Source organism: Oncorhynchus tshawytscha, linkage group LG16 (assembly GCF_018296145.1).
Source record: "Oncorhynchus tshawytscha isolate Ot180627B linkage group LG16, Otsh_v2.0, whole genome shotgun sequence".
Lineage (NCBI taxonomy): Eukaryota > Metazoa > Chordata > Actinopteri > Salmoniformes > Salmonidae > Oncorhynchus > Oncorhynchus tshawytscha.
In genome coordinates, this window is record NC_056444.1 from 73,722,102 (window position 1) to 73,743,132 (window position 21,031).

At 42.0% G+C, this 21,031-nt stretch overlaps 2 protein-coding genes and 1 long non-coding RNA gene across 8 annotated transcripts in view; 1 reads left to right on the forward strand and 2 right to left on the reverse strand.

Annotated features, from left to right (window-relative positions):
* Window positions 1–12,691, forward strand: part of LOC112216333 (nck-associated protein 5-like) — a 30,713-nt gene extending 18,022 nt beyond the window's left edge. For 2 of the 6 annotated variants that reach the window (XM_024376240.2, XM_024376241.2), the window contains exons 3-13: window positions 1,577–1,733; window positions 2,195–2,302; window positions 2,435–2,554; window positions 2,753–2,851; window positions 3,152–5,815; window positions 5,967–6,379; window positions 6,751–6,865; window positions 7,033–7,108; window positions 7,253–7,546; window positions 10,377–10,525; window positions 10,671–12,691. In XM_024376240.2, the coding sequence (XP_024232008.1) occupies window positions 1,596–1,733; window positions 2,195–2,302; window positions 2,435–2,554; window positions 2,753–2,851; window positions 3,152–5,815; window positions 5,967–6,379; window positions 6,751–6,865; window positions 7,033–7,108; window positions 7,253–7,546; window positions 10,377–10,525; window positions 10,671–10,934 (4,440 nt within the window). In that variant the 5' untranslated portion in view covers window positions 1,577–1,595 and the 3' untranslated portion in view covers window positions 10,935–12,691. Of the gene's footprint in view, window positions 1–1,349; window positions 1,734–2,194; window positions 2,303–2,434; window positions 2,555–2,752; window positions 2,852–3,151; window positions 5,816–5,966; window positions 6,380–6,750; window positions 6,866–7,032; window positions 7,109–7,252; window positions 7,547–10,376; window positions 10,526–10,670 lie in introns of those variants that run through there. The other 4 variants (XM_024376244.2, XM_024376242.2, XM_024376243.2 and 1 more) reach the window with 4 other exon arrangements.
* A 618-nt stretch (window positions 12,692–13,309) lies between these two features.
* Window positions 13,310–20,843, reverse strand: LOC112216334 (probable Bax inhibitor 1). Its single transcript, XM_024376245.2, has 10 exons — window positions 20,711–20,843; window positions 20,447–20,533; window positions 19,743–19,851; window positions 15,022–15,142; window positions 14,698–14,746; window positions 14,474–14,571; window positions 14,179–14,258; window positions 13,935–14,035; window positions 13,741–13,816; window positions 13,310–13,627 (listed from the first exon to the last, which is right to left on the reverse strand). The coding sequence occupies exons 2-10, from the start codon at window positions 20,500–20,502 to the stop codon at window positions 13,604–13,606; spliced, it is 714 nt and encodes a 237-aa protein (XP_024232013.1). The 5' UTR covers window positions 20,503–20,533; window positions 20,711–20,843; the 3' UTR covers window positions 13,310–13,603.
* Window positions 15,996–19,736, reverse strand: LOC121839635. Its single transcript, XR_006079110.1, has 3 exons — window positions 19,183–19,736; window positions 18,841–19,014; window positions 15,996–18,695 (listed from the first exon to the last, which is right to left on the reverse strand). It is a non-coding gene; the product is annotated as an uncharacterized LOC121839635 (long non-coding RNA).
* Window positions 20,844–21,031: the final 188 nt, after the last annotated feature.

Below are 21,031 nucleotides of genomic sequence, written 5' to 3' on the forward strand. Positions count from 1 at the left end.
CATCAAGAACCTGACACGAGGGATTTACTGTTCCATTCTCAGAAGAGAATGTCTTTATCGCTAAACACTCCCTGTTATTTGAGGTACAGTTGAAGTCGGAAGTTTTACATACACCTTAGCCAAATACATTTAAACTCAGTTTTTCACAATTCCTGACATTTAATCCTAGTAAAAATTCCCTTTCTTAGGTCAGTTAGGATCACCACTTTATTTTAAGAATGTGAAATGTCAGAATAATAGTAGAGAGAGTGATTTATTTCAGCTCTTATTTCTTTCATCACATTCCCAGCGGGTCAGAAGTTTTCATACACCCAATTAGTATTTGGTAGCATTGCCTTTAAATTGTTTAACTTGGGTAAAATATTTCGGGTAGCCTTCCACAAGCTTCCCATAATAAGTTGGGTGAATTTTGGCCCATTCCTCCTGACAGAGCTGGTGTAACGGAGTCAGGTTTGTAGCACCCCCACAACATGATGCTGCCACCCCCGTGCTTCACGATTGGGATGGTGTTCTTCGGCTTGCAAGCGTCCCCCCTTTTCCTCCAACTATAACGATGGTCATTATGGCCAAAGAGTTCTATTTTTGTTTCATCAGACCAGAGGACATTTCTCCAAAACATACGATCTTTGTCTCCATGTGCAGTTGCAAACCGTAGTCTGGCTTTTTTTATGGTGGTTTTGGCGCAGTGGCTTCTTCCTTGCTGAGCGGCCTTTCAGGTTATGTTGATATAGGACTCGTTTTACTGTGGATATAGATACTTTTGTACCTGTTTTCTCCAGCATCTTCACAAGGTCCTTTGCTGCTGTTCTGGGATTGATTTGCACTTTTCGCAAAATACGTTCATCTCTCCTTCCTGAGTTGTATGACGGCTGCGTGGGCCCAGGGTGTTTATACTTGCATACTATTGTTTGTACAGATGAACGTGGTACCTTCAGGCGTTTGGAAATTGCTCCCAAGGATGAACCAGACTTGTGGAGGTCTACAATCTTTTTTTTTAGGTTTTGGCTGATTTCTTTTGATTTTCCCATGATGTCAAGCAAAGAGGCACTGAGTTTGAAGGTAGGCCTTGAAATACATCCACAGGTACACCTCCAATTGACTCAAATTATGTCAATTAGTGTATCAGAAGCTTCTAAAGACATGACATCATTTTCTGGAATTTTCCAAGCTGTTTAAAGGCACAGTCAACTTAGTGTATGTAAACTTCTGAACCACTGGAATTGTGATACAGTAATTTATAAGTGAAATAATCTGTCTGTAAACAATTGTTGGAAAAATTACTTGTGTGAAGCACAAAGTAGATATCCTACCCGACTTGCCAAAACTATTGTTTGCTAACAAGAAATTTGTGGAGTTTTTGAAAAACGAGTTTTAATGACTCCAACCCAAGTGTATGTAAGCTTCCAACTTCAACTGTAGATTATTTCCCTGAGATGAGGCTGTTATGTCTCCTATGGTCTAGCTGTTAGATGCCATAGGAGTCTACAGCCATGTCCCAAGGCAAGGGTAGACTTATGCTTGTGGTTACGTAGTGCATTGTGGTTTTGTGAGTAAAGTGAGACGATTGTAACATTAGGAACCGCCTTCTTGTGTTCATGATGAGAACCATGTCTGATGAGACAGAACCGAGGATGTGTGATGAAAACCTGGAGTCAGACGAGGGAGATGTTGAGGACTACCTGGAGGAAGAGGAGAACAACGGAGAACTGATGGACCGACTCAGAGAGCTGGAGGTGAGCCAACCACCATCACAATTAAATGAATACAAGACATCTCAAATTATATCATGTTTTAAATATTATATAATTATACCACATTCAGTGCTTTTATTTCTGTAGAAGAGGAGGAAGGGAAGCGCTACTAAGGTTACAATAGTATATATTGGTAGACAGAAGGGGCTCTTTGGTAAAACGGGTGAATTGGTCATCAAAAAGAAAGGAGGACCAAGGCACTCTTCATATAATTAATTAAAATGCCTTTATTTGTATCTCGTGTTCAATAGACCCAAAGTTTAAAAAATCCGACGCGTTTCGGCTGCATGGCCTTCGTCAGGGAGTACAAAGAAACAATACAATGTCCTCTTTTGAACAGCTTCTCCAAATAGCCCTAATTTGAAGAACCACTCCCTCTTTTGTTTTAACATATGAAAAATATACTAACATTTAGGAATAATCTATTGTCTTCCTGTTGACAGGCAGAAAACTCAGCTCTTTTGTTGGCCAATGAGAATCAAAGAGAAGCATATGAGAGATGTCTGGATGAGGTGGCCAACCATGTGGTCCAAGCCCTCCTCAACCAAAAAGTAATTTGCAACAAACAACCCACCATTGACAAAACACAATTTTGAACCACAAGCAGTTAAGGCATGGGTTGTCATCGTGGTTAACTTATAGTTGTGCTATACATTGTGTGTGTGTTCTGTGTGTCTTTGCAGGATCTGCGAGAGGAGTGCATCAAGCTGAAGATGCATGTGTTTGACCTGGAGAGACAGAACAGAGTGTTGTGTGAACTCTTCCAACAGAAGCTACCCAACCAGTCAAGCTCTCAGGACCAGGTATGAAGTAACGTCACAATTTGCCCTGAGACATGGCTGCAGACTCCTATGGCATTGGAGGCTCTACATCTGCTGAGTATTTTAAATGAATCTCTCAGCTGTTATACCTCTTGATTCATGTTGTTGTAATGTATAGATTCCTATAACAATGCTGTGCTTAAAGTGGTGTACATGATTGCATTGAATCTCATGTTACAGGTGCAGCCAGGACCCCTCCCAGTATACAATACACAGCTGCTGCACAATGTCTCTGACAAGCAGGTGGGGTCACAGTCACAGAGCGACGCACAAGCCAAGGTGTGGACAGAGCACTGTTAGCACTTCACCCTAAGACATGGCTGTAGTCTCCAGCATTCCTCCAACATTAGCTGTCATGACATATTCAGTGGGTTCCAAGGTTTCTCAGATGAAATGGCATTTTCTTTCTATTTCACTATTGTATTCAAGAGACCTTGATGTTCTAATCTCTGTTTAACAATGAGGCTGCAGTCTTGGAATTGTTGAATTAAGTGATTTGAGAGATTGTATTTAACCAGTAAGGTTATTGAGAACACACTCACTTCTATAATAACAACCTGACAATCTTTCTCTCCACAGGGAAATGGGTTTCACCGCACACTGCCACAGGCCCCAGCAACTCCCCCCAGAGGCCCAGCCGCATCCATGGATGCCCTGTCCCCATTCTTCAAGAAGAAAGCACACATTCTGGAGGTCCTTCGAAAGATGGAGGAGACAGACCCCCTCAAGTTCCACCCCTCTGCAGGCAGCATCACCTTCTGTGACTACAGCCAGGTCCTGATGTCCACAGAGGCTGTCCTGGCTGCTGGAGACCTGTGTAAGAAGCACCAGACACTCTGCTCCTGCTCAGACTCCGACATGCAACAACAGCAGCACATGAATGGTGAAGGGCAGTTATGTCCTACGCACCTCAAAAAGAGCACAGACAGTCCAGTCAAATGTAACTATGTTTGTGGTAGTACTGCAAAGCTCAACCTGACTCCGAACCATGTCAAAGGCACATCCACCACAGCTGCTATCAGTGAATTCCACATCAAGAGCACATCAGTGGAGAAACAACAGACAATGAATGACCACCAGCAACCAGCAGGTCCTAACTCTTACTTGTCAATCACAGTTGTAGATCAGACTAGTCCAGCCAATCAGGGCCCAGAGGCTGGATTAAAGACTGGGCAGGTCCAGGACACAGAGAAGGAGAGCTGTCTTAAAGGGAAGTCTGATGAGGATGGTAGTTTGTTTACCTCCCAGCTGCCTGTCCCTGGAGTGAAGGACAACCCTCAGCTAGCATACTGTGAGCTGGAAACCAATGGGTTTATCTTCTCTTCCAATGACAGTGATAACGTGTTGAGTGATGTAGTTATTCCAGAGAAAGACGGTGGCCCAGCAGAGGAGGGGGATTTCTCTGGGAGAGCCAACGTGGCCCTCAGCCCCATCCCTTCATCATGTCTCAGCGACGTCAAAGCCGCTGCCATCAATTCCCCGTCCAGGGTCCTCAAGTTCCTAAAGATCCCTACAATGGCAGAGAGGACCCAGGCAGGGGCCAGCCCTGTCCGTCTGAGCCCCCAGCTCACCCGCACATCGAAGATCCCCTGTCGCACTAACAACTATGAGGTGTACCACTCCCCTGTCCCCTCACGCAGAGCCGCTACCACAGAAAGGGCCAGGCAGCCTCCTCCTCCACCCGCCAGGTCCGAGTCCTACCCAGCCACTACGCACTCAGCCTCAGCCCCCACCTCCCCGCCTCAGCCTGAGGACACCTGCTCCCCTCCAGCCAAGGAGCTTTGCTACAGGAGCCTCTTAGCCCCCAAGACCAGCAATGGTGTCCCTGATCCACTGGCCCCTGGCACTTCTCACACACCCAGGGCCTCTTCGCAGAAGGTCCCGTACTATGAGAACATGTTGGAACTTTCCACCTCGGCTCAGGTAGAAGAATCCAAGGTCCCAGAGAACGTAAACATATCATCTTTCTCTCATACCATAACAGAAAGTGACAGGAAGCAAATTAATTCACTACTACAAAAAGACAATGTCCTGTTTCTCCAGCAGCAGCATTTGTCCTCTGCTTCGGACTCCTCATCCTCTTCCTCGTCCTCCTCATCTTCGTCCAATCAGGATGGCAACACAGAGAGCCCAGTCTGGCACGGCCACCACAGTCTGCCCAACCCCTCTGCCCTCAGAGCAGCTCAGTCTCAGAGCAGCCCAGCTCACTATGCCAGCATGAAAGACAGAGGATCACAGGACCAGGATACTAGAGAGGCCACAATACAGAACTCTGATCTCTCCCAGTCCCAGCCTCCAGTTCTCCCAGCCAAGAGACATGATCCCTCGTCCATTCCCAAGAGGCCTTCTGGGGTAGCAGGGTCAGGGAGTCAGCCAGCCGAGTCTAGTCACACATTCAAATACAGGCTGGCTGCACTTGGCAAGCTGAGGAGCTCAGAGGACTTACAAATCAATGTGCTCCTGCCAGTAGACAAGCCAGAGCCTCAGAGTGAGGAGAGTATAGTCTATTTTAACGATGACAGGAATAAGACAGAGGAGAGCCCTGTGGATGGTAATTTAGAGGAGCAGAGACACTCGAAATATACAGACTCTCTGGACGGTAAGCTTAAAGTTATTCCTGGTAGCGTTGCTTTGAATTTCCCAGGTGGCTGTCAGTCCTATGATCCAGCAGCTACGTCTCTCTTTGGCTCTTCAGTTGCCAAGGCAGAGCTGGAGACGCTCTCATCCAGAGTGGGTGTGGCTAAGACGGACAGCCCCAAAGGTAAACTGGGACTCCCGTCTCCAAACACTGACACTCCCATAGTTTTACGCAACAACATGAAATGCCCGGCTTCTCTGAACCTGTCTTACCATGGTAAACAACCTGCACCCAGCATCCCTTACAGCAGCAGCAGCCCCAGCAAGGTCCCTCCTAAGTCCCCGTCTAAACCGTGCCAGGGCCTGGCTCCCTCAGCTGGAACTGGGAAGCCCACCCTGGAGGCACCAGCCCTGGTCCCCCGGTACTCCTCCAAGTCAGAGGACAGGAGCAAACTCAACGCAAACAAGAGAAACACCACAGTGTACGGTGACAGCCTTCCTCCCCCGCTCCCAATGCCAGAACCGCAGCAGCAGGAAGAGGAGAAGAGACACCTTCTCCCTATTGTCTCCAGCCCCACACTTGGCCCCACGTCAGCCATTGAGGAGAAGGTGATGAAAGGTATTGAGGAGAACATGCTGAAGCTGGCAGAACAGGACAGAGGACAGGTATAAATGTTTGTTTTTTCTGTGATATATTTTTTTAGGCATTATTTATTAGTGACATGTCTCATTTTTTCTTGGAGCTGGAATTTGTTTGTTAATATAAAGTATTTCAGTGTTTGCTGTCAGCAATTTCATAAATAAAGACTTTGAACAGGTTACTGAGGTCAAACTGAAGGCCTCTAACGGGATCGCCAGCTGGTTTGGCCTGAAGAAGAGCAAACTCCCAGCTCTCAGCCGCAAACCAGACATACCACCTAAGTTCAAAGACGAGAAGAAAGGTGGAGAGTGGAGGCTGAATATCCCTTCCAAAATGGCGGGGTCTAAGTCTAAAGGAGAGGGGGTGGGGGTGGAGAGCCTAAATATCTCGATGCTGATGGAGAAGGCGGAGGGTCTGAGGAGAGCTCTGGAGGAGGAGAGGGCCTATGTAAAAGGGGTTGGGGGGGTCGGGATGGACCGGTCTGGAAGGGGCCACTCCTGTCAGGTGGTGATGGACCAATCACAGGGCCAGCTGGCTGTGATGTACAGGGGAGCGCGCTCAGACAACTTCATGCAGCAGCTACTGTACAGGTGACGAATAGATTTAAGCTATGGGATTATATGTTTAGTCAGTTAGGATTGTTTTGTATTGCTTTTGTTTGAAGTAATACAACTTAAGTTGATATCTTTTTAATTAACTATCGCCAAGCTCTATCTGAAGGGAGGGGCTGTTCCTCTTTTGTTCTCTATTGCTCCTCTATTGTGCTTCAAGCAAGGTGGTGGCCGATGACATCAGAGGGCATCATGAGACTAACTCCTTGAATAACTTACTCTATGAAGTTTGCTGTTTTTTTATCGCTGGATCTAAAATGTGAATTTTGTACAAAGATAAAGTCAAATGTTTGTTGCCTTTCCTCTTTTGAACAACATATTACCTCTGTGTTGTGTCTGTGTGACTACAGGGTGGATGGGAAGGACTTCAGTGGCATCAGTGTGGCTCAGAGACGCCTCTCCTTTGACTGTAAAACCTCCAGACCGTTCAGCAGACACACCACCAGCGGGGAGGACATGCAGAAGGTAAACTACAGATTAATTGTGATTTAATATTTTTCTTTATTCTGTGTGTGAATGGAGAAGGTGAGTATTTCCACTTTATTCTGTGTGTGAATGGAGAAGGTGAGTATTTCCACTTTATTCTGTATGTGTAAATGTGCGTTTTGAGATTGTTTTTTTTACTTACTCAGGGTTCAGAACATCTGATCAGCAACGTCCCCTCAGATGACAATTTAGCTGACCCAGTTCAATCTCATCATTGCGCAGGTAAGAAAACTGATCAGATTCATCATTTTTCATGGAGGCATTGAGTATCTCAGATTGTGTTAATCCTTACCAAATCTAATCAATAATCAAATTAGAGAAGGTTTTAAATTGAATCAGTCTGATTGTCCCTGTTCTCTCTCCTAGCTTCTGGTGTCTCCACCTACACCCTGGACAGTGGCATTGGCACCTTCCCTCTGCCTAACTACTGTAGTGGTACGCCTGGGAGAAGCCTGTCTAAGGTGTGGGGGGCTGGAGCTGAGCATGGCTCCTCTGGTTCTCCTGGCCGGGCAGGGAGGAGGGCTAGGACCCTGGACAGAGAGCCCTCATCCATGGAGCAGTGCTATCAGTCTCACAGAGAGATGACTGCCCCGGTAATATACGGGTCTGTACTGGAGGGGAAAGGCATGCCCAGGCAAACAGCTGGGGTCATTCATGAAGGTACAATACTGAGAAATACTGCATACATAAGTTCATAATATCAACTACTGTACATCACAATTCTCTAAATCAAACATATACCCGTAATACGTATAGCAATCTGATGATTTGGTATAATGAAGAAAAACTGGAGCTTTTATACAACCAAATCTCTATTTTTGATGTAAATGGCATGTTTTAGAAGGGCCCAAAACCTTTTTTTTATTTTATATGACTTCACTTGTTTTTGAGAAACGTACTCCAAACAGCGATTCACTTTCCTCATCCTCGTTGTGCAGTACGGGGGCTCTGAAAAAAAAACAAATACGTCCTTTAAGAAACTGAAGAGCTCTCATTATAGTGATGCAGGTCTTTAGATGTTGTACACATCAAATTGTGTTATTCTGAATTTTATCCTCAACGTTATATTCCATTTTGTTGTGACTCGAGCAATACCTCTGTCCATTCTAGCAGCAGGCTACACAAACAATTAAAAATAAAAAGGAAAACGCTGCACACTGCTGTTCATGCTCCCAGGTGATATTGTTCTGTTTCGACCCTTAGGTCTTCATAAGGCATCCATATCCCATGTGGAAGGTTCTATATATAGGGGCAGTGCTGAGTGACATCACTTCCTGAAACAGGAGGTAAAAATATATCATATCGGTTCACAATATCAACATTCAATATATACAAAAAATGTACAGTACTAGTCAAAAGTTTGGACACTCATTCCAAGGTTTTTCTTTATTTTTACTATTTTCTACATTGTAAAATAATAGTGAAGACATCAACTATGAAATAACATATATGGAATCATGTAGTAACCAAAAAAAGTGTTAAACAAATCAAAATTATATTATATTTGAGATACTTCAAAGTAGCCACCCTTTCCCTTGATAACAGCTTTGCACACTCTTGGCATTCAGAGAACCTTCCAGAAGGACAACCATCTCTGCAGCACTCCACCAATCAGGCCTTTATGGTAGAATGGCCAGACGGAAGACACTCTTCTGTAAAAAGCACTTAAAGGATTCTGACCATGAGAAACAAGTCTCTGGTCTGATGAAGCCAAGACTGAACTCTTTGGCCTGAATGCCAAGAATCAAGTCTGGAGGAAACCCGGGCATCATCCCTACAGTGAAGCATGGTGGTGGCAGCATCATGCTGTGGGGATGTTTTTCAGCAGCAGGGACTGGGAGACTAGTCAGGATCGAGGGAAAGATGAACGGAGCAAAGTACAGAGAGATCCTTGATGAAAACCTGCTCCAGAGCGCTCAGGACCTCAGACTGGGGTGAAGGTTCACCTTCTAACAGGACAACGACCCTAAGCACACAGCCAAGACAACGCAGGAGTGGCTTCGGGACAAGTCTCTGAATGTCCTTGAGAGACCTGAAAATAGCTGTGCAGTGACACTCCCCATCCAACCTGACAGCGCTTGAGAGGATCTGCAGAGAATGGGAAAAACTATCCAAATACAGGTGTGCCAAGCTTGTAGCGTCATACCCAAGAAGACTCAAGGCTGTAATCGCTGACAAAGGTGCCTCAACAAAGTACTGGGTAAAGGGTCTGAATACTTACATAAATGTGATATTTGTAAAAAAATATATATATATATTATAATTAAAAATCTAAAAACCTGCTTTTGCTTTGTCATTATAGTGTATTTTGTGTAAATTGATGAGGGGGAAAAAACTACTTAATTCTAATAAGGCTTTAACGTAACAAAATGTGGAAAAAGTCATGGGGTCTGAATACTTTAAGAATGCACTGTAGTTTAGCATAATTAGGAGCCACAGTGCTCCCTATCGCTGTTAATTTGGTCTGTAAGAAAAGTATCTTCTGAAGAGAAAATAGTTGGAGGTTAGTACCAGTTCAGCCAAGTCCACAATACAGTTGGTGCTGGGTAGAGCATTAGGGGGAAGTTCACTGAGGCAGAACTTGAGGGCCTCTAGGCCACCCTGGTAGGGGATGTTAGTATATAGACTGGTAACATCAAAAGTACACAGAATATAATTTTCTGGTATGTGGTCCACAGCTTTCAGAAGATGTATAAAATAAATAGTCTCTGGTGTAGGTGGGGAGAGAGGACACCCAGGGTTTCATGAAATGGTCTACAAAGGTAGAAATGTTTTCTGTCAGAGATCTGTTACTACTCACAATGGGCCAGCCTGGTATAGGTGGCGTCATGCTCTTGTGAATTTTGGGGAGAGTGTATATGACAGATGTGTTTTGGCAGTCAACTTGCATGTACTCATTCTGTCTTTGCAATTTCCCCTTCATTCAATAACTTTGACAGTTTATCACAGATCAGAGACTTTAATTGATTATTAGGATCCCTGGGGAGTCTTGTAAAATTCATAATCACGGAGTTCTTAGAATTTCATTTTCATAGTCTCTGCATCACTATTGCACCTCCCTTGTCGGCAGCTTTTATAATAATAGTGGAGTCATTTTTTAGATGGAACAGCTGGGTAGGGGAAATGGCTTGAGTCGCACATGGAATATAATGTTGCGGATAAAGTTCGGAATGACACAATTTCATGTGTACAACATCTAAAAATCTGCATCACTATACTGAGAGCATTTCTGTTTCTAAAAGGACATATATGGGTGATTTTGCAGCATTTGTTAATGTTTTTTTCCAGAGCCCCATACTGCACAACGAGGATGAGGAAGTTCATCGCTGGTTGGGCTAAGTTTCTCAAAACATTTTTACATCAAAAATAGATTTGGTTTAAAAAATGCAAATTTCTCCTTGAAATTACTTTTATACATTAACAATGTACTTTATGTATGGACTTTCATTGAGTATAATCCTGAATCAAATGTACTTTGTAACCTTTGCAGACACAGAAGCCTATGGAGCTCACATGCTGTCCCCCCGCTCCAAGACCTGGACCTTCCCCAACCTGAAGACCCCTGCAGGGCCCACTGAGATGTACCTGGCTGTGGAAGAAGAGGTGGAGACGGCCCCCTATGGATCCCCATTCAGAGGGGTTGGTTGAAAGCATGATCATTTCAGACTAACCATTTTTGCATATGTAATTAATTTATAATAGGATTATTAAAAATGTATTGTGGATTTGTGACATGTTACTATTGAGTCTCTCTTCTCCCTCCTCTTCCCTCTCTACCTTATAGAAGGCCTGTGGTACCTCTGGATCTCGTAACATGGACCCCAGCAGTCTGCCGGTGCCGGCCCAGACAGGGCTGAGCCGACGGGGGAAGATCCGCAGTGCGCCCAGTGCCCCAGAGATGGGCCTTGGCCGGGAGACAAGCCTGGAGCTGGTGAGGGAGAGGCCTGAGGAAGCCCTCTCTCCCAGCCGCCCGCAGGTCCTAGAGACCCCCGAGTCACTCAGTGACTCTCTCTACGACAGCCTCTCTTCCTGTGGCAGCCAGGGATGACTTGCAGATCTTACTATGGTGCCAACTGACCCACCTTAGTGGAATATGGACTGTGCTAAGATATACCCATTTCACACTATCGTACCAACCTGAACCAAATTGGGCTGGCTCCAATTCCAAAATGTTCATTTCAGAATGGTTCTAACTACTATGGCGGATGCGTAACCAGGCCAGCCGGATACAGCTTGGTCCGACCCAGCTTAGTTTGTCTCAGTAGTGTGAAAAGGGTACAAGTGATGCTGACCATCCTTAGAGGAATATGGACTGTGATAAGATGGTGTCCCCTTAAGACTTTCATGTTTGCTTTCTCACCAGCTACTGTATGTTTCAAGGTTAACTGGAAAGACAAACCTCTCCTCAGGATAACTACAACCCAAAGGATAGACTATTCACAATAACACTGTTTTATGACAGGAGAGAATTGGACAAACACACTGCTAACCAAAATAGCTATTTATATAATTGTAGGATTATGGAAATAGTGTGCTGAGCGATTAGGACTTTGAGGTCTTTTTGGTTCAATTACTAAAAAATAATACCAGTTTGATTTCAATTATTTATTTTGCTAATTAAATGCTGTAACACAGAATAAAACAAAGTCCAATTATGGTAGTTACATTTGAAAGTGACTGCCCATTACTGCACCATGTATTCACATGTATTTAATCAAATATTCCAGTTGTGTATATTACCTTATTATTCCATTCCAAGTCATCTCATCTCTATTGAGCTGCTGCCTATGCTGACAAAATCCCTATTTTAGAAGTTCAAAATAAATAAGGCATATTTTTATGACCGCTGAATACCAACTATCAATCACTTAGATAATGTATGTAGACACCTCAGGAAGCAACTGCTCTCTATCCCTATCGCGCATTCTTCTGTCTGCCTCACACTAACCTAAGGTAGCATGCCTAAAAGAAGCAGACCGGCCAAGTACCTGCGCAATGTATTATGGTCATTGTAGTTAATTACCACGGTTTCAGCGCGAAATTATGTACTTTCCAACAGTTCAATATTCTACAACTCCCTACTACATTGCACAGTTCGGGCTTGAACCGATTTATCGCTAGAGAAACTGCGCAATGTGGACATTGAGGTCAGAAAACAACTAAATGGAATTCAAATAATTGAACGGATGTCAGTCCATTTGAAAACAAAAATAACTAACATTTCAGTTAATCGCTTAGTAATAGGTAATACACATGATGACAATATCGAACATTCCCACACAAAAAAAATATTTTATGTTGAAATTGAATGTCTTGTTAATTAAGTCTTACTCCAACCTTCACCTACAGAGCGCTGGAACACTGAACATGCAAGGACTCATTACCAATAAATCCGTATCTTTATCAGCACACCCAATGTACTGAATCCTTCATCTTGATCTTCATTTTTCACTATTGAATACATTTCATTTTATGTCAAATTATTTGTTGATGGGGTTAAGATTTTCTCTAACTGCCAAGAAAGCGTTTAGTTTAGCCGACCATTCTTTGAAGGTAATATGCCAGCAATAATATTGTCCAATTAATTATGTATTTATGTTTTATGTTAAATCAACTGCATATTTGTAATTGTCCATTTTATTTGTTAACTTGTAAATGCAGTCACCTGGCTAAAATAGATTGTTTAACTTTGGATGTCATAATCTTGAACAGCTAAGATGTCAACATTCTTTTAAAAAGGTTTTTGATTATTTCTTGTTCATGTGTTCTCACTGAAGCACAAATAAAATTATACTATATACCTTGCTCTTGAAATGTATATCTGCAATGAAAACTGCATTTAGTTAACCTAATTTGATAAATGTATTCAAAGTTATCACTGGTAAAGTATGTTTTTCACAGTAGGCCTTTTCAGATAACAAAAATATTACGAGAACGCATCGGCAGTTGATCCATTTATTCTACAGCCTTGACCAGTCCTTTTTGTGGCGCACAAACTGACCATAAAATGCAAATGTACATCTTCATGAAAGGTCAGCCGAATTACCAATACGTTCTTCTTCAACGTAACACAGTGAAGTAGTAAATAAGAGGAAAATGAGAAGTTGTGACTCGGGACCGTCACCCCCCTGTATATAGCCTCGTTATTGTTATTTTCTTATGTTTTATTTAGTAAATATTTTCTTAACTATTTATTGAACTGCATTGTTGGTTAATAAGGGCTTGTAAGTAAGCATTTCACGGTAAGGTCTACTACACCTGTTGTATTCGGTGCATGTGACAAAATGTGATTTGATAAAGATGTAACAGGTCAGGATGTCTGTCACATCCCTTCCCTAAACTAAACAGATTAGAGGAATAGCATTAACAAATCCATATATTAGAACATAAAACTATGATTAATCTCCAAAAGCTCAAACGGCCTTCTGAAAAAATGTTTTTTATTTTATTTTTATTTTTAATGGCACAAAGAGTTCAGTTCTGTTATGTAGATCTTCATAGAACAACCACTCCCCCTACAGGACAAGCATTCTCACTGCAGCAGTAGCCTAAAATACAACCTTATAACCTCTTGCAAGCTCAAATCAATGGACAAAAAGTACCAAGAATGACAAATAGTGAAAGCACCAACAGCACTGCAGACAGAGGCTTTGTTGCTGGTTCTGTTCCTTGTCACAGATCGTTTTTCATTTGAAACTTCAACTGGATTTATTTAATCTACTTCTTTTCTTTCTTCTTGTCCTGAAAATATAAAATATTACCATTTGCATATTGTGAAATGTGCTAGTATGAGAAAAAGTAAACATTACATGAGATTAATAATCTGTCTTTGGGGGAAAATAAAACAAAATTACCTTCTCATTCATGGCAAGGAGAATCATGAGTTTTCTGAAAATGGTCACAAAGTCGAGGAACAGGTCCACGCAATGCCTTTCAAAAGAAAAACAATGACTTAATTTCATTGACGTTATATTATCTTTCATTCTAATACATCAGCAAGTAAAAAGTTTTACAACTGCTTATTTGGTGAAATGTTATAAAGCTTTACCAGATGTAGTCCTTGTCTCCGTTCTCTGCTTTCTCAATGATGAGCTGAGTGTCGAACAGAACAAAGCCACACATAATGACCAGACCCAGGTACATGTGAGCCTGTTAGTGAAGAGAAGAGCCATGTTACATCTGAGTCACCTTGCTGAGACCTCCTCACACAATTATATTATACACTTCCAAATTTACGAGTGGAATCACTTCACATCCAAGTAGTAAGAGATGGCTCTAAATATTTAGGCTACCTTGAAGAGTATCGCTGATCCAAAGAACATGTTCACCACAGACACCAGGAACAAGACAGACAAGCCAGACATCAGAATACCTGAGAAGACAACAAACATGTCAAAGAGGAAAAATCACACATCGTTTCAAGATTTTTGGGGGGTTATATCTTGACTAAATTAACACAAATTCTGTGAAATTTGTGAATGACTTGTGCTTCTCAAGGAGCAAAAGTGTTTATTCAAGTAAGTTAAGATATTATGACCAGAACAGATAAATAACTATGCTACTGAATAGCGTATTACATCTTTGTACCTCCTAGGAAGAGGAAGCTCCTGCGCTTGGCATACAGGGCACTGAGAGTGAAGCAGACAAAGATGATTGAGGTTCCAAGGAAGGCTGTCACAATGATGCTAGAGAGAGACCAGATAGATATACACACAATTTAAGGACAGTCTTCTTGACTCAATTGAATAACAAATATTCCTAAGAAATTATTTCCAAAAATATTTAATAGCACATAGGCTTCAATGTTCTACCTTGGGTTAATGATGATGACAAAGTCCATTGCTGGTCCAAGACCAACACCTGGTGAGAAAGAAAAAGTCAATTTGACTGCAGGGGAGACAAAGTTGATGAATTGCCTGGCTGTGCCATGGGACAGTGGATGCGCATTAATACATTTAAAATGTAACTGTTAACAGACATTACCTGGGGATTGTGGTGAATAACTAACTCCCTGCTATCAACTAATCAGCATCCAGGATTCAACTTGTTTAATAATGAGTTTTTTTCCCCTCCAATGACTGACAAATTAACAGTCAATAACAGCCAAAATTGTCTGTCTAAAGCCCTGAGTTTACCTGTGAAGAAAGCAAACCCTGCAAGGATAGCCAGTCTCTTCTTCTCGGTCTCTGGGTTGTGTGGTGTCATGGACAACCAAACCACCATGCCCAGGGAACCCAGAAGAGTCAGCAACCCACCCTAGAGGAATAGGATAAAGCCCGAAGTATTTTTAGTAGTTATAGCTTCAACATTGCCTAAAATCTATCTGAACATTACTGTATTTACTAGGGGTGAAACGGTTCACAAAACTCACGGTTTGGTACGATACAGTACAGTGGTGTCATGGTTCGATACGGTTTTGATACATCGGCAAAATAAATGCCTGAGAAATATGTCATTTCTATTTAGATTTTCCATGTATTATAATAGTAAACAGGGCAGCTTGAATTCCCAGGAGCAGACGGAAACAAAAAACAGCAGTGTCTGCCTTGTCACATGAAATAAAATAGTAATTTAAAACAGAACTTCAACAAGAGTGCATAGTCCAGCAGCATATATCAACATTAAGTCACATAGCAGTGCCTTCAACAAAATAGGACCACTTGAGACATTACTCGAGAAAAAACAAAACACAAAACATTTTTATCAAATGTTCAAGTTTTTCTTTAAGATTAGTCTATCCACATTATCTGCAGTGAGCACAGATAGGCTTACTGTGAAAATGTCAGCCGCTGTGGAGAACACCCTCTCGCTAGGGACAGAGGTCCCAGGCACAGCCAGGTAGCACCTTGCTAACATGACAACATGAGGGTATATTAACTCTTTGGTCTTCCACCATGTAAGTGGATCCAGGTTAATACAGTCCACTTTCCTGTATGAGGTCACCTCCTCCTCTATGACCTTGACCTTTGACTTGGTTCCCTGCTCCTGGGTCGTGAACAACTCCCCAAAAAGCTCAGCCATGGCAGACTTCTTTTCTGGAGGAGAACCCCTGTCGTCTGGTCTCTGGAGAGGGGTTGGCTCCTGTGGTATCTGTGGCTTAGCCCTGAAGAATTAAATTAGATGAGAATTACTATCTCTGAAGTGGCTTTCAAAATATGATTTGTTGTTAGAAATATATATATATATCAGACACTGTGTCGCGGTAGGGGATTTTGCTATAGGACCGTTAAGGTACCCCCGTCGAGATTGATACAAGTCTTCTCACTCAAGTTCTAATGTCACCCGGCTAACAGGTGACTGTTAGATCCGCCGGACTGACCTGGTTATGTATCCTGCCCTTTATTCAGAGATCAGCCTTGTGTGATGCCGTTAGGCTGGTTTCGGGATTATCTTAGATAATATCAATCAGACTTAGAGTACCTCTTGCTTTACTTTCCCTTTGTATGCTCTTATATCCAGACTCACGTAAGCTATACCTTGGTTACGAGTTACAGTCTATGTCCGTCGACTAATACTACTTGAGTATTAATATAGAGGATACCTGTTACAATAAAATGATTATTCTGTCCAAACCATCATATTGTCTTTAGTGTAGAAACTAGACTTGTTTCCCTAGATTGGGAGTGTCAGAGCTGTTCTCTCCCCTAGGGTTTTGGGTCTAGTTTCTACTTTTTATTCAATGTTTGCAGTTCACACAGTTGTACACGTTATTACAGTTTCTTTCTGGTCCTTAATCTATAACATCAAACATCGTCAAAACACTTACTACTATTAATGCCTTATATATGTATTACAACAAGCTGTTAATTACCTTATATATGTATTACAACAAGCGGTTAATTACCTTAGTGTAGGTTGACCTGGTTGGTCTCCAAAGAGTATGTTCTTCCACTCACAATTGTTCTAGAGGCTTATCCAATCACTCAGTATCTGTTTCTCCTACTAGAAGTTTGTACTATGATTTAGTGATTAGTGAAGAGAACGGTTCGAGATCAAGACCCTTTGTAACACCACTGTTGCTATTTATCCACTCAGTTTAGGAGGTAGATGTATTCAGCACAAGGAGTGTACTGGGTAGCAGTCTCAGTATGTCTCATTCAGAAATCAGAAGTCAAGAGATACAATTGTTCTAGAGTATGAAAGTCAGATATTTACCTTTTAGGTTGATGATAGTTGAAGTATCACGAGCTATCTGTCGGTGAAAAGTCAAGTAGCACTATCATGCCTTTCCATTGAAAGCATGCTTCTTATATACTCTTTCTCCAGGACCAAGTCAGCCCATGCTCTGAATTTTATTTTTAAAGCGGCACTTCAGTGCGAGTTGCTAGTTGCTGTGCTTCGGGTGGTTGTGTCGTGAGGTGGCAGTGCTATTATTAGTTGCAGTGCTTCTGGTGGCTGTGTCTATGCATCATCTAAACCCAAATCTTCCATCAAGTTCACCCAGGGTGAGGTGTCCTCAAAGCTCTTTTTTGTGCTCTTGCGTCAACTATGACAATTACTACTTTATAATTAATTGTAAAATCACTAATTAATAAAATAATAAATGTCACATTAACAAAATAAATACAATACCTGTTGTATATTGGTCACCATCTCTGCTGTGAGTTCATTGTAGACTCTCAGACGAGCAGCAAAGCGGTGCTCTTGTGTAAGAAGTCTTGGACACCAGGGTCAGCATATCTAGGCTCCAGGTTAACTCTGATAGCAGTCTTGACATCCCTTACTGCGGGTTCATCTTCATCAGATGCCACCATTGATTTCAGGATCATTGTTTTCATAGACCGGAAACTGATGGAATGCTCTCAGTGCATATAAGTGTTGTGACTGTTTTGAGAGGCACACTTTGATAACTTCCTCTGCTAGTCTTAGGTCATTTTCAAACAAAGTCACAATATCTTTGACATTCTTCCTCACAGCTTGATCAGTCAGTGTAGAATACACTGTGACTTTCTGCTCAAGGTATCTCTCAACCATGTCATGGCTTGAATTCCATCAAGTAGTGGCATCTTGGATTAGTTTGTAGTTTGGCAGCTCCAACAGCTCCTGTTTTGTCTTGAAAACAGGAGGTGATACTGCTTTTTGAGATGCTAGATTAATAATGTGAGCAAAGCATCCTATTTGTGGCCTCAATCCAGCTAGTGCAACTGTATTTACAATATTTCTAGCTTTGTCAGTGGTCACAGGAATCACTATCCCTCTCCAACATCCACACTGCAACTACTTCCCTTAGCTCTTCCCCAAAGTTTTCCCTGGTGTGACTACTCTCAAGAGGACGTGTTTAAAGGACGTGGCTTTTTATCTCTCACTATGCCATAATGAAATTAGCCGTTACAGTAAGATAGCTCTAGACGTCCAATTGTCTGTTGTTAGAGTAACAGACAGCGTTTCTGACAACTCTCTCTCAAGTTGTTTTTTTTGGTGTTTTTTTTGTATAGGACAGGTATTCATGTCTGGGCAAAATGTGTACGGGGAAGGAATAGTGAAGCGCGGCTCGACCAATTTAAACATGTTTCTGAACCCCGCATTCTCTACCACAGAGAAGGGTATCATATCTGCCGCTATGAATTTTGCTTGATTTCTTTAGCCCTACCGGACGCATATTGTTGCCAGAGGCTGTGTGGGGAGAAGTGGTTGCCGTTTATTTTTTTTCGCCTAGTCCCACCGATTGGCATTTCGGGGTGATGTCGGCCCAAATGAGTAGTCATGTTACTCGTATTGCCACTCGAATATGCTATCGGCAATGAACAGAACCTACATGTTGTAGAAGTTTTATCCACCACTCTAATAGGCTATCAGTAATGAACAGAACCTACATGTTGTAGAAGTTTTATCCACCACTCTAATAGGCTATCAGTAATGAACAGAGGCTACATGTTGTAGAAGTTTTATCCACCACTCTAATAGGCTATCAGTAATATCCACCACTCTAATAGGCTATCAGTAATGAACAGAACCTACATGTTGTAGAAGTTTTATCCACCACTCTAATAGGCTATCAGTAATGAACAGAACCTACATGTTGTAGAAGTTTTATCCACCACTCTAATAGGCTATCAGTAATGAACAGAACCTACATGTTGTAGAAGTTTTATCCACCACTCTAATAGGCTATCAGTAATGAACAGAACCTACATGTAGAAGTTTTATCCACCACTCTAATAGGCTATCAGTAATGAACAGAGCCTACATGTAGAAGTTTTATCCACCACTCTAATAGGCTATCAGTAATGAACAGAACCTACATGTTGTAGAAGTTTTATCCACCACTCTAATAGGCTATCAGTAATGAACAGAACCTACATGTTGTAGAAGTTTTATCCACCACTCTAATAGGCTATCAGTAATGAACAGAGCCTACATGTTGTAGAAGTTTTATCCACCACTCGTCGGAAATCCCCGTTATTGTTTACAGGGAACCTGAAATGTTCCCAGACGGCAGACATGCATGATACTGGGGCGTCTTCTAGTTCTGGCTCGCCAAAGCTTGCCATGTTGCTCCTTTGCATTTAGCTAGCTGCTAATTCCTTCATAAACGAAATGCTGCTACGACGGTCTCTCAGCTCTGTTCTCGCTGGAGTGAAATAACTAATGAGCTGAGCTGCCGACAACTATAACAACTTTATTACTATGTGGATATTTTTCCCACGTTAATTTATACGCTATTGGTTTATGCAATAATATATTTTTTACAATGATATATATTTTCCTAGCTATAATATGATTCATGTATTGTTCGGTTCGCAGTGCGTACCGAACCGTGCACCCTGTACAGAACGGTTCAATACGAATAGACATACCGTTTCACCCCAAGTATTTATCAATGTGTCTATTATCGGGTAGTGTGCTTACTGTTTACCTGAAAGATCCGTGTGACAACATGGACGTAGGAGCCTGCTGCAGCCACGAACATGCAAACTGCCAAACTGGAGTAGACATTCTTCAGGTGTAACTGGGTAGATTGGGAACTGGGAAAAGCATTGTGTTAACCATGTTACGTTAGTCATTTAGCTAGCTACCATAAGTATGGACAGAACAAGTTGTCAAATGTTTCACCGGATGTATATAATTCTGAAGCATCCAGTTGGAATTTCCATTTCCCACCAAATATGGTGAGAAGATGAAGCCCAGTCAGTGTCTGGCAGTTTGAGAGTATGGAGCGAGATGGAACTGGGCAGGCATTCAGCTGATTTTCTCATCAAAGCAAAGCCAGATCTCCCTATAGTTATTTTTCCAAAACTAAAAAGTGCACCAAGTTTTGTAAACGTGACCTTTTGTCAAAGTTTCAAATGTGCGTTCTTTAGGAGTGTATGGGCGAATTGAGTTATTACACACGCACTTCACGGAATTATTTTTTGCTAAAGGAAATATGCAAATACATGCTAGAACGCGCCAATACGACCTCGCTAGCTGGTGCTTGGCTCTGCCCAGCTCCCTACTTGTTCTATCCACTGTGTTTCATTTATTCCCATTGAAAACGACAGATTAATTTATTGGTATGTCTCTGCATTATACAGAGCATTTTTATCTGCATTAGAAATTTGACAGAAGAGTGCTGCTTACATTTGGGAGAACTTGAGGAGAACATCCAATTTGATGCTGCGGTCAAACACGTTCATATTGAGACAGGTTTCTGAGATCTTGGCAGATCTAAAAACAAGGAAATTACAAAGATTAATTTTAACGTAACCAACGATTATTGACTGTTCGTTAGTTAACTAGCTACACTAGCTAGCTAACATTACTTAGCCAGAATTGTAACTCTAAGAGTTACGTTAGCTAAAGCAGCATAAAACGTTAACGAAAAAAATTGTAATAATAACGTACTTGGCACAGTAGTTAGCCAGCTAGCTTTATTCCTTGTCTTTTATTTCCTTCGACAACTTTCTATCTATCCTTGTTTACTAACTGTACGTGTCATTCGATTGAGCGTCGCAACGTAGTGACATCATCACATTGCAAAAAAACTCATTGATATTTATTCTATTGTCGGTGCCATCCGGAATCATTGGGACGTCCATACCCGCATCGAAGTTGACGTTTAAAATGGTTAAAGTTAGGGTTTAGGATATGGACGCCCTAAGGATGCCAGATAGCCCAAATTATGAAAATATCGTAATTTCCTAATACATAAACAATTGACTATTC

What these genes read in the sequence shown, in the direction of transcription:
- LOC112216334 (XM_024376245.2), bottom strand. Translation starts at nt 20,502, where the DNA reads ATGAACGTGTTTGACCGCAGCATCAAATTGGATGTTCTCCTCAAGTTC. An exon ending in AGGGTTTGCTTTCTTCACAG is followed by an intron (nt 14,747 to 15,021) that starts GTAAACTCAGGG and finishes CTTTCTCACCAG; the next exon opens with GTGTTGGTCTTGGACCAGCA. An exon ending in GGAGACAAGGACTACATCTG is followed by an intron (nt 13,817 to 13,934) that starts GTAAAGCTTTAT and finishes TTCTTTTGAAAG; the next exon opens with GCATTGCGTGGACCTGTTCC.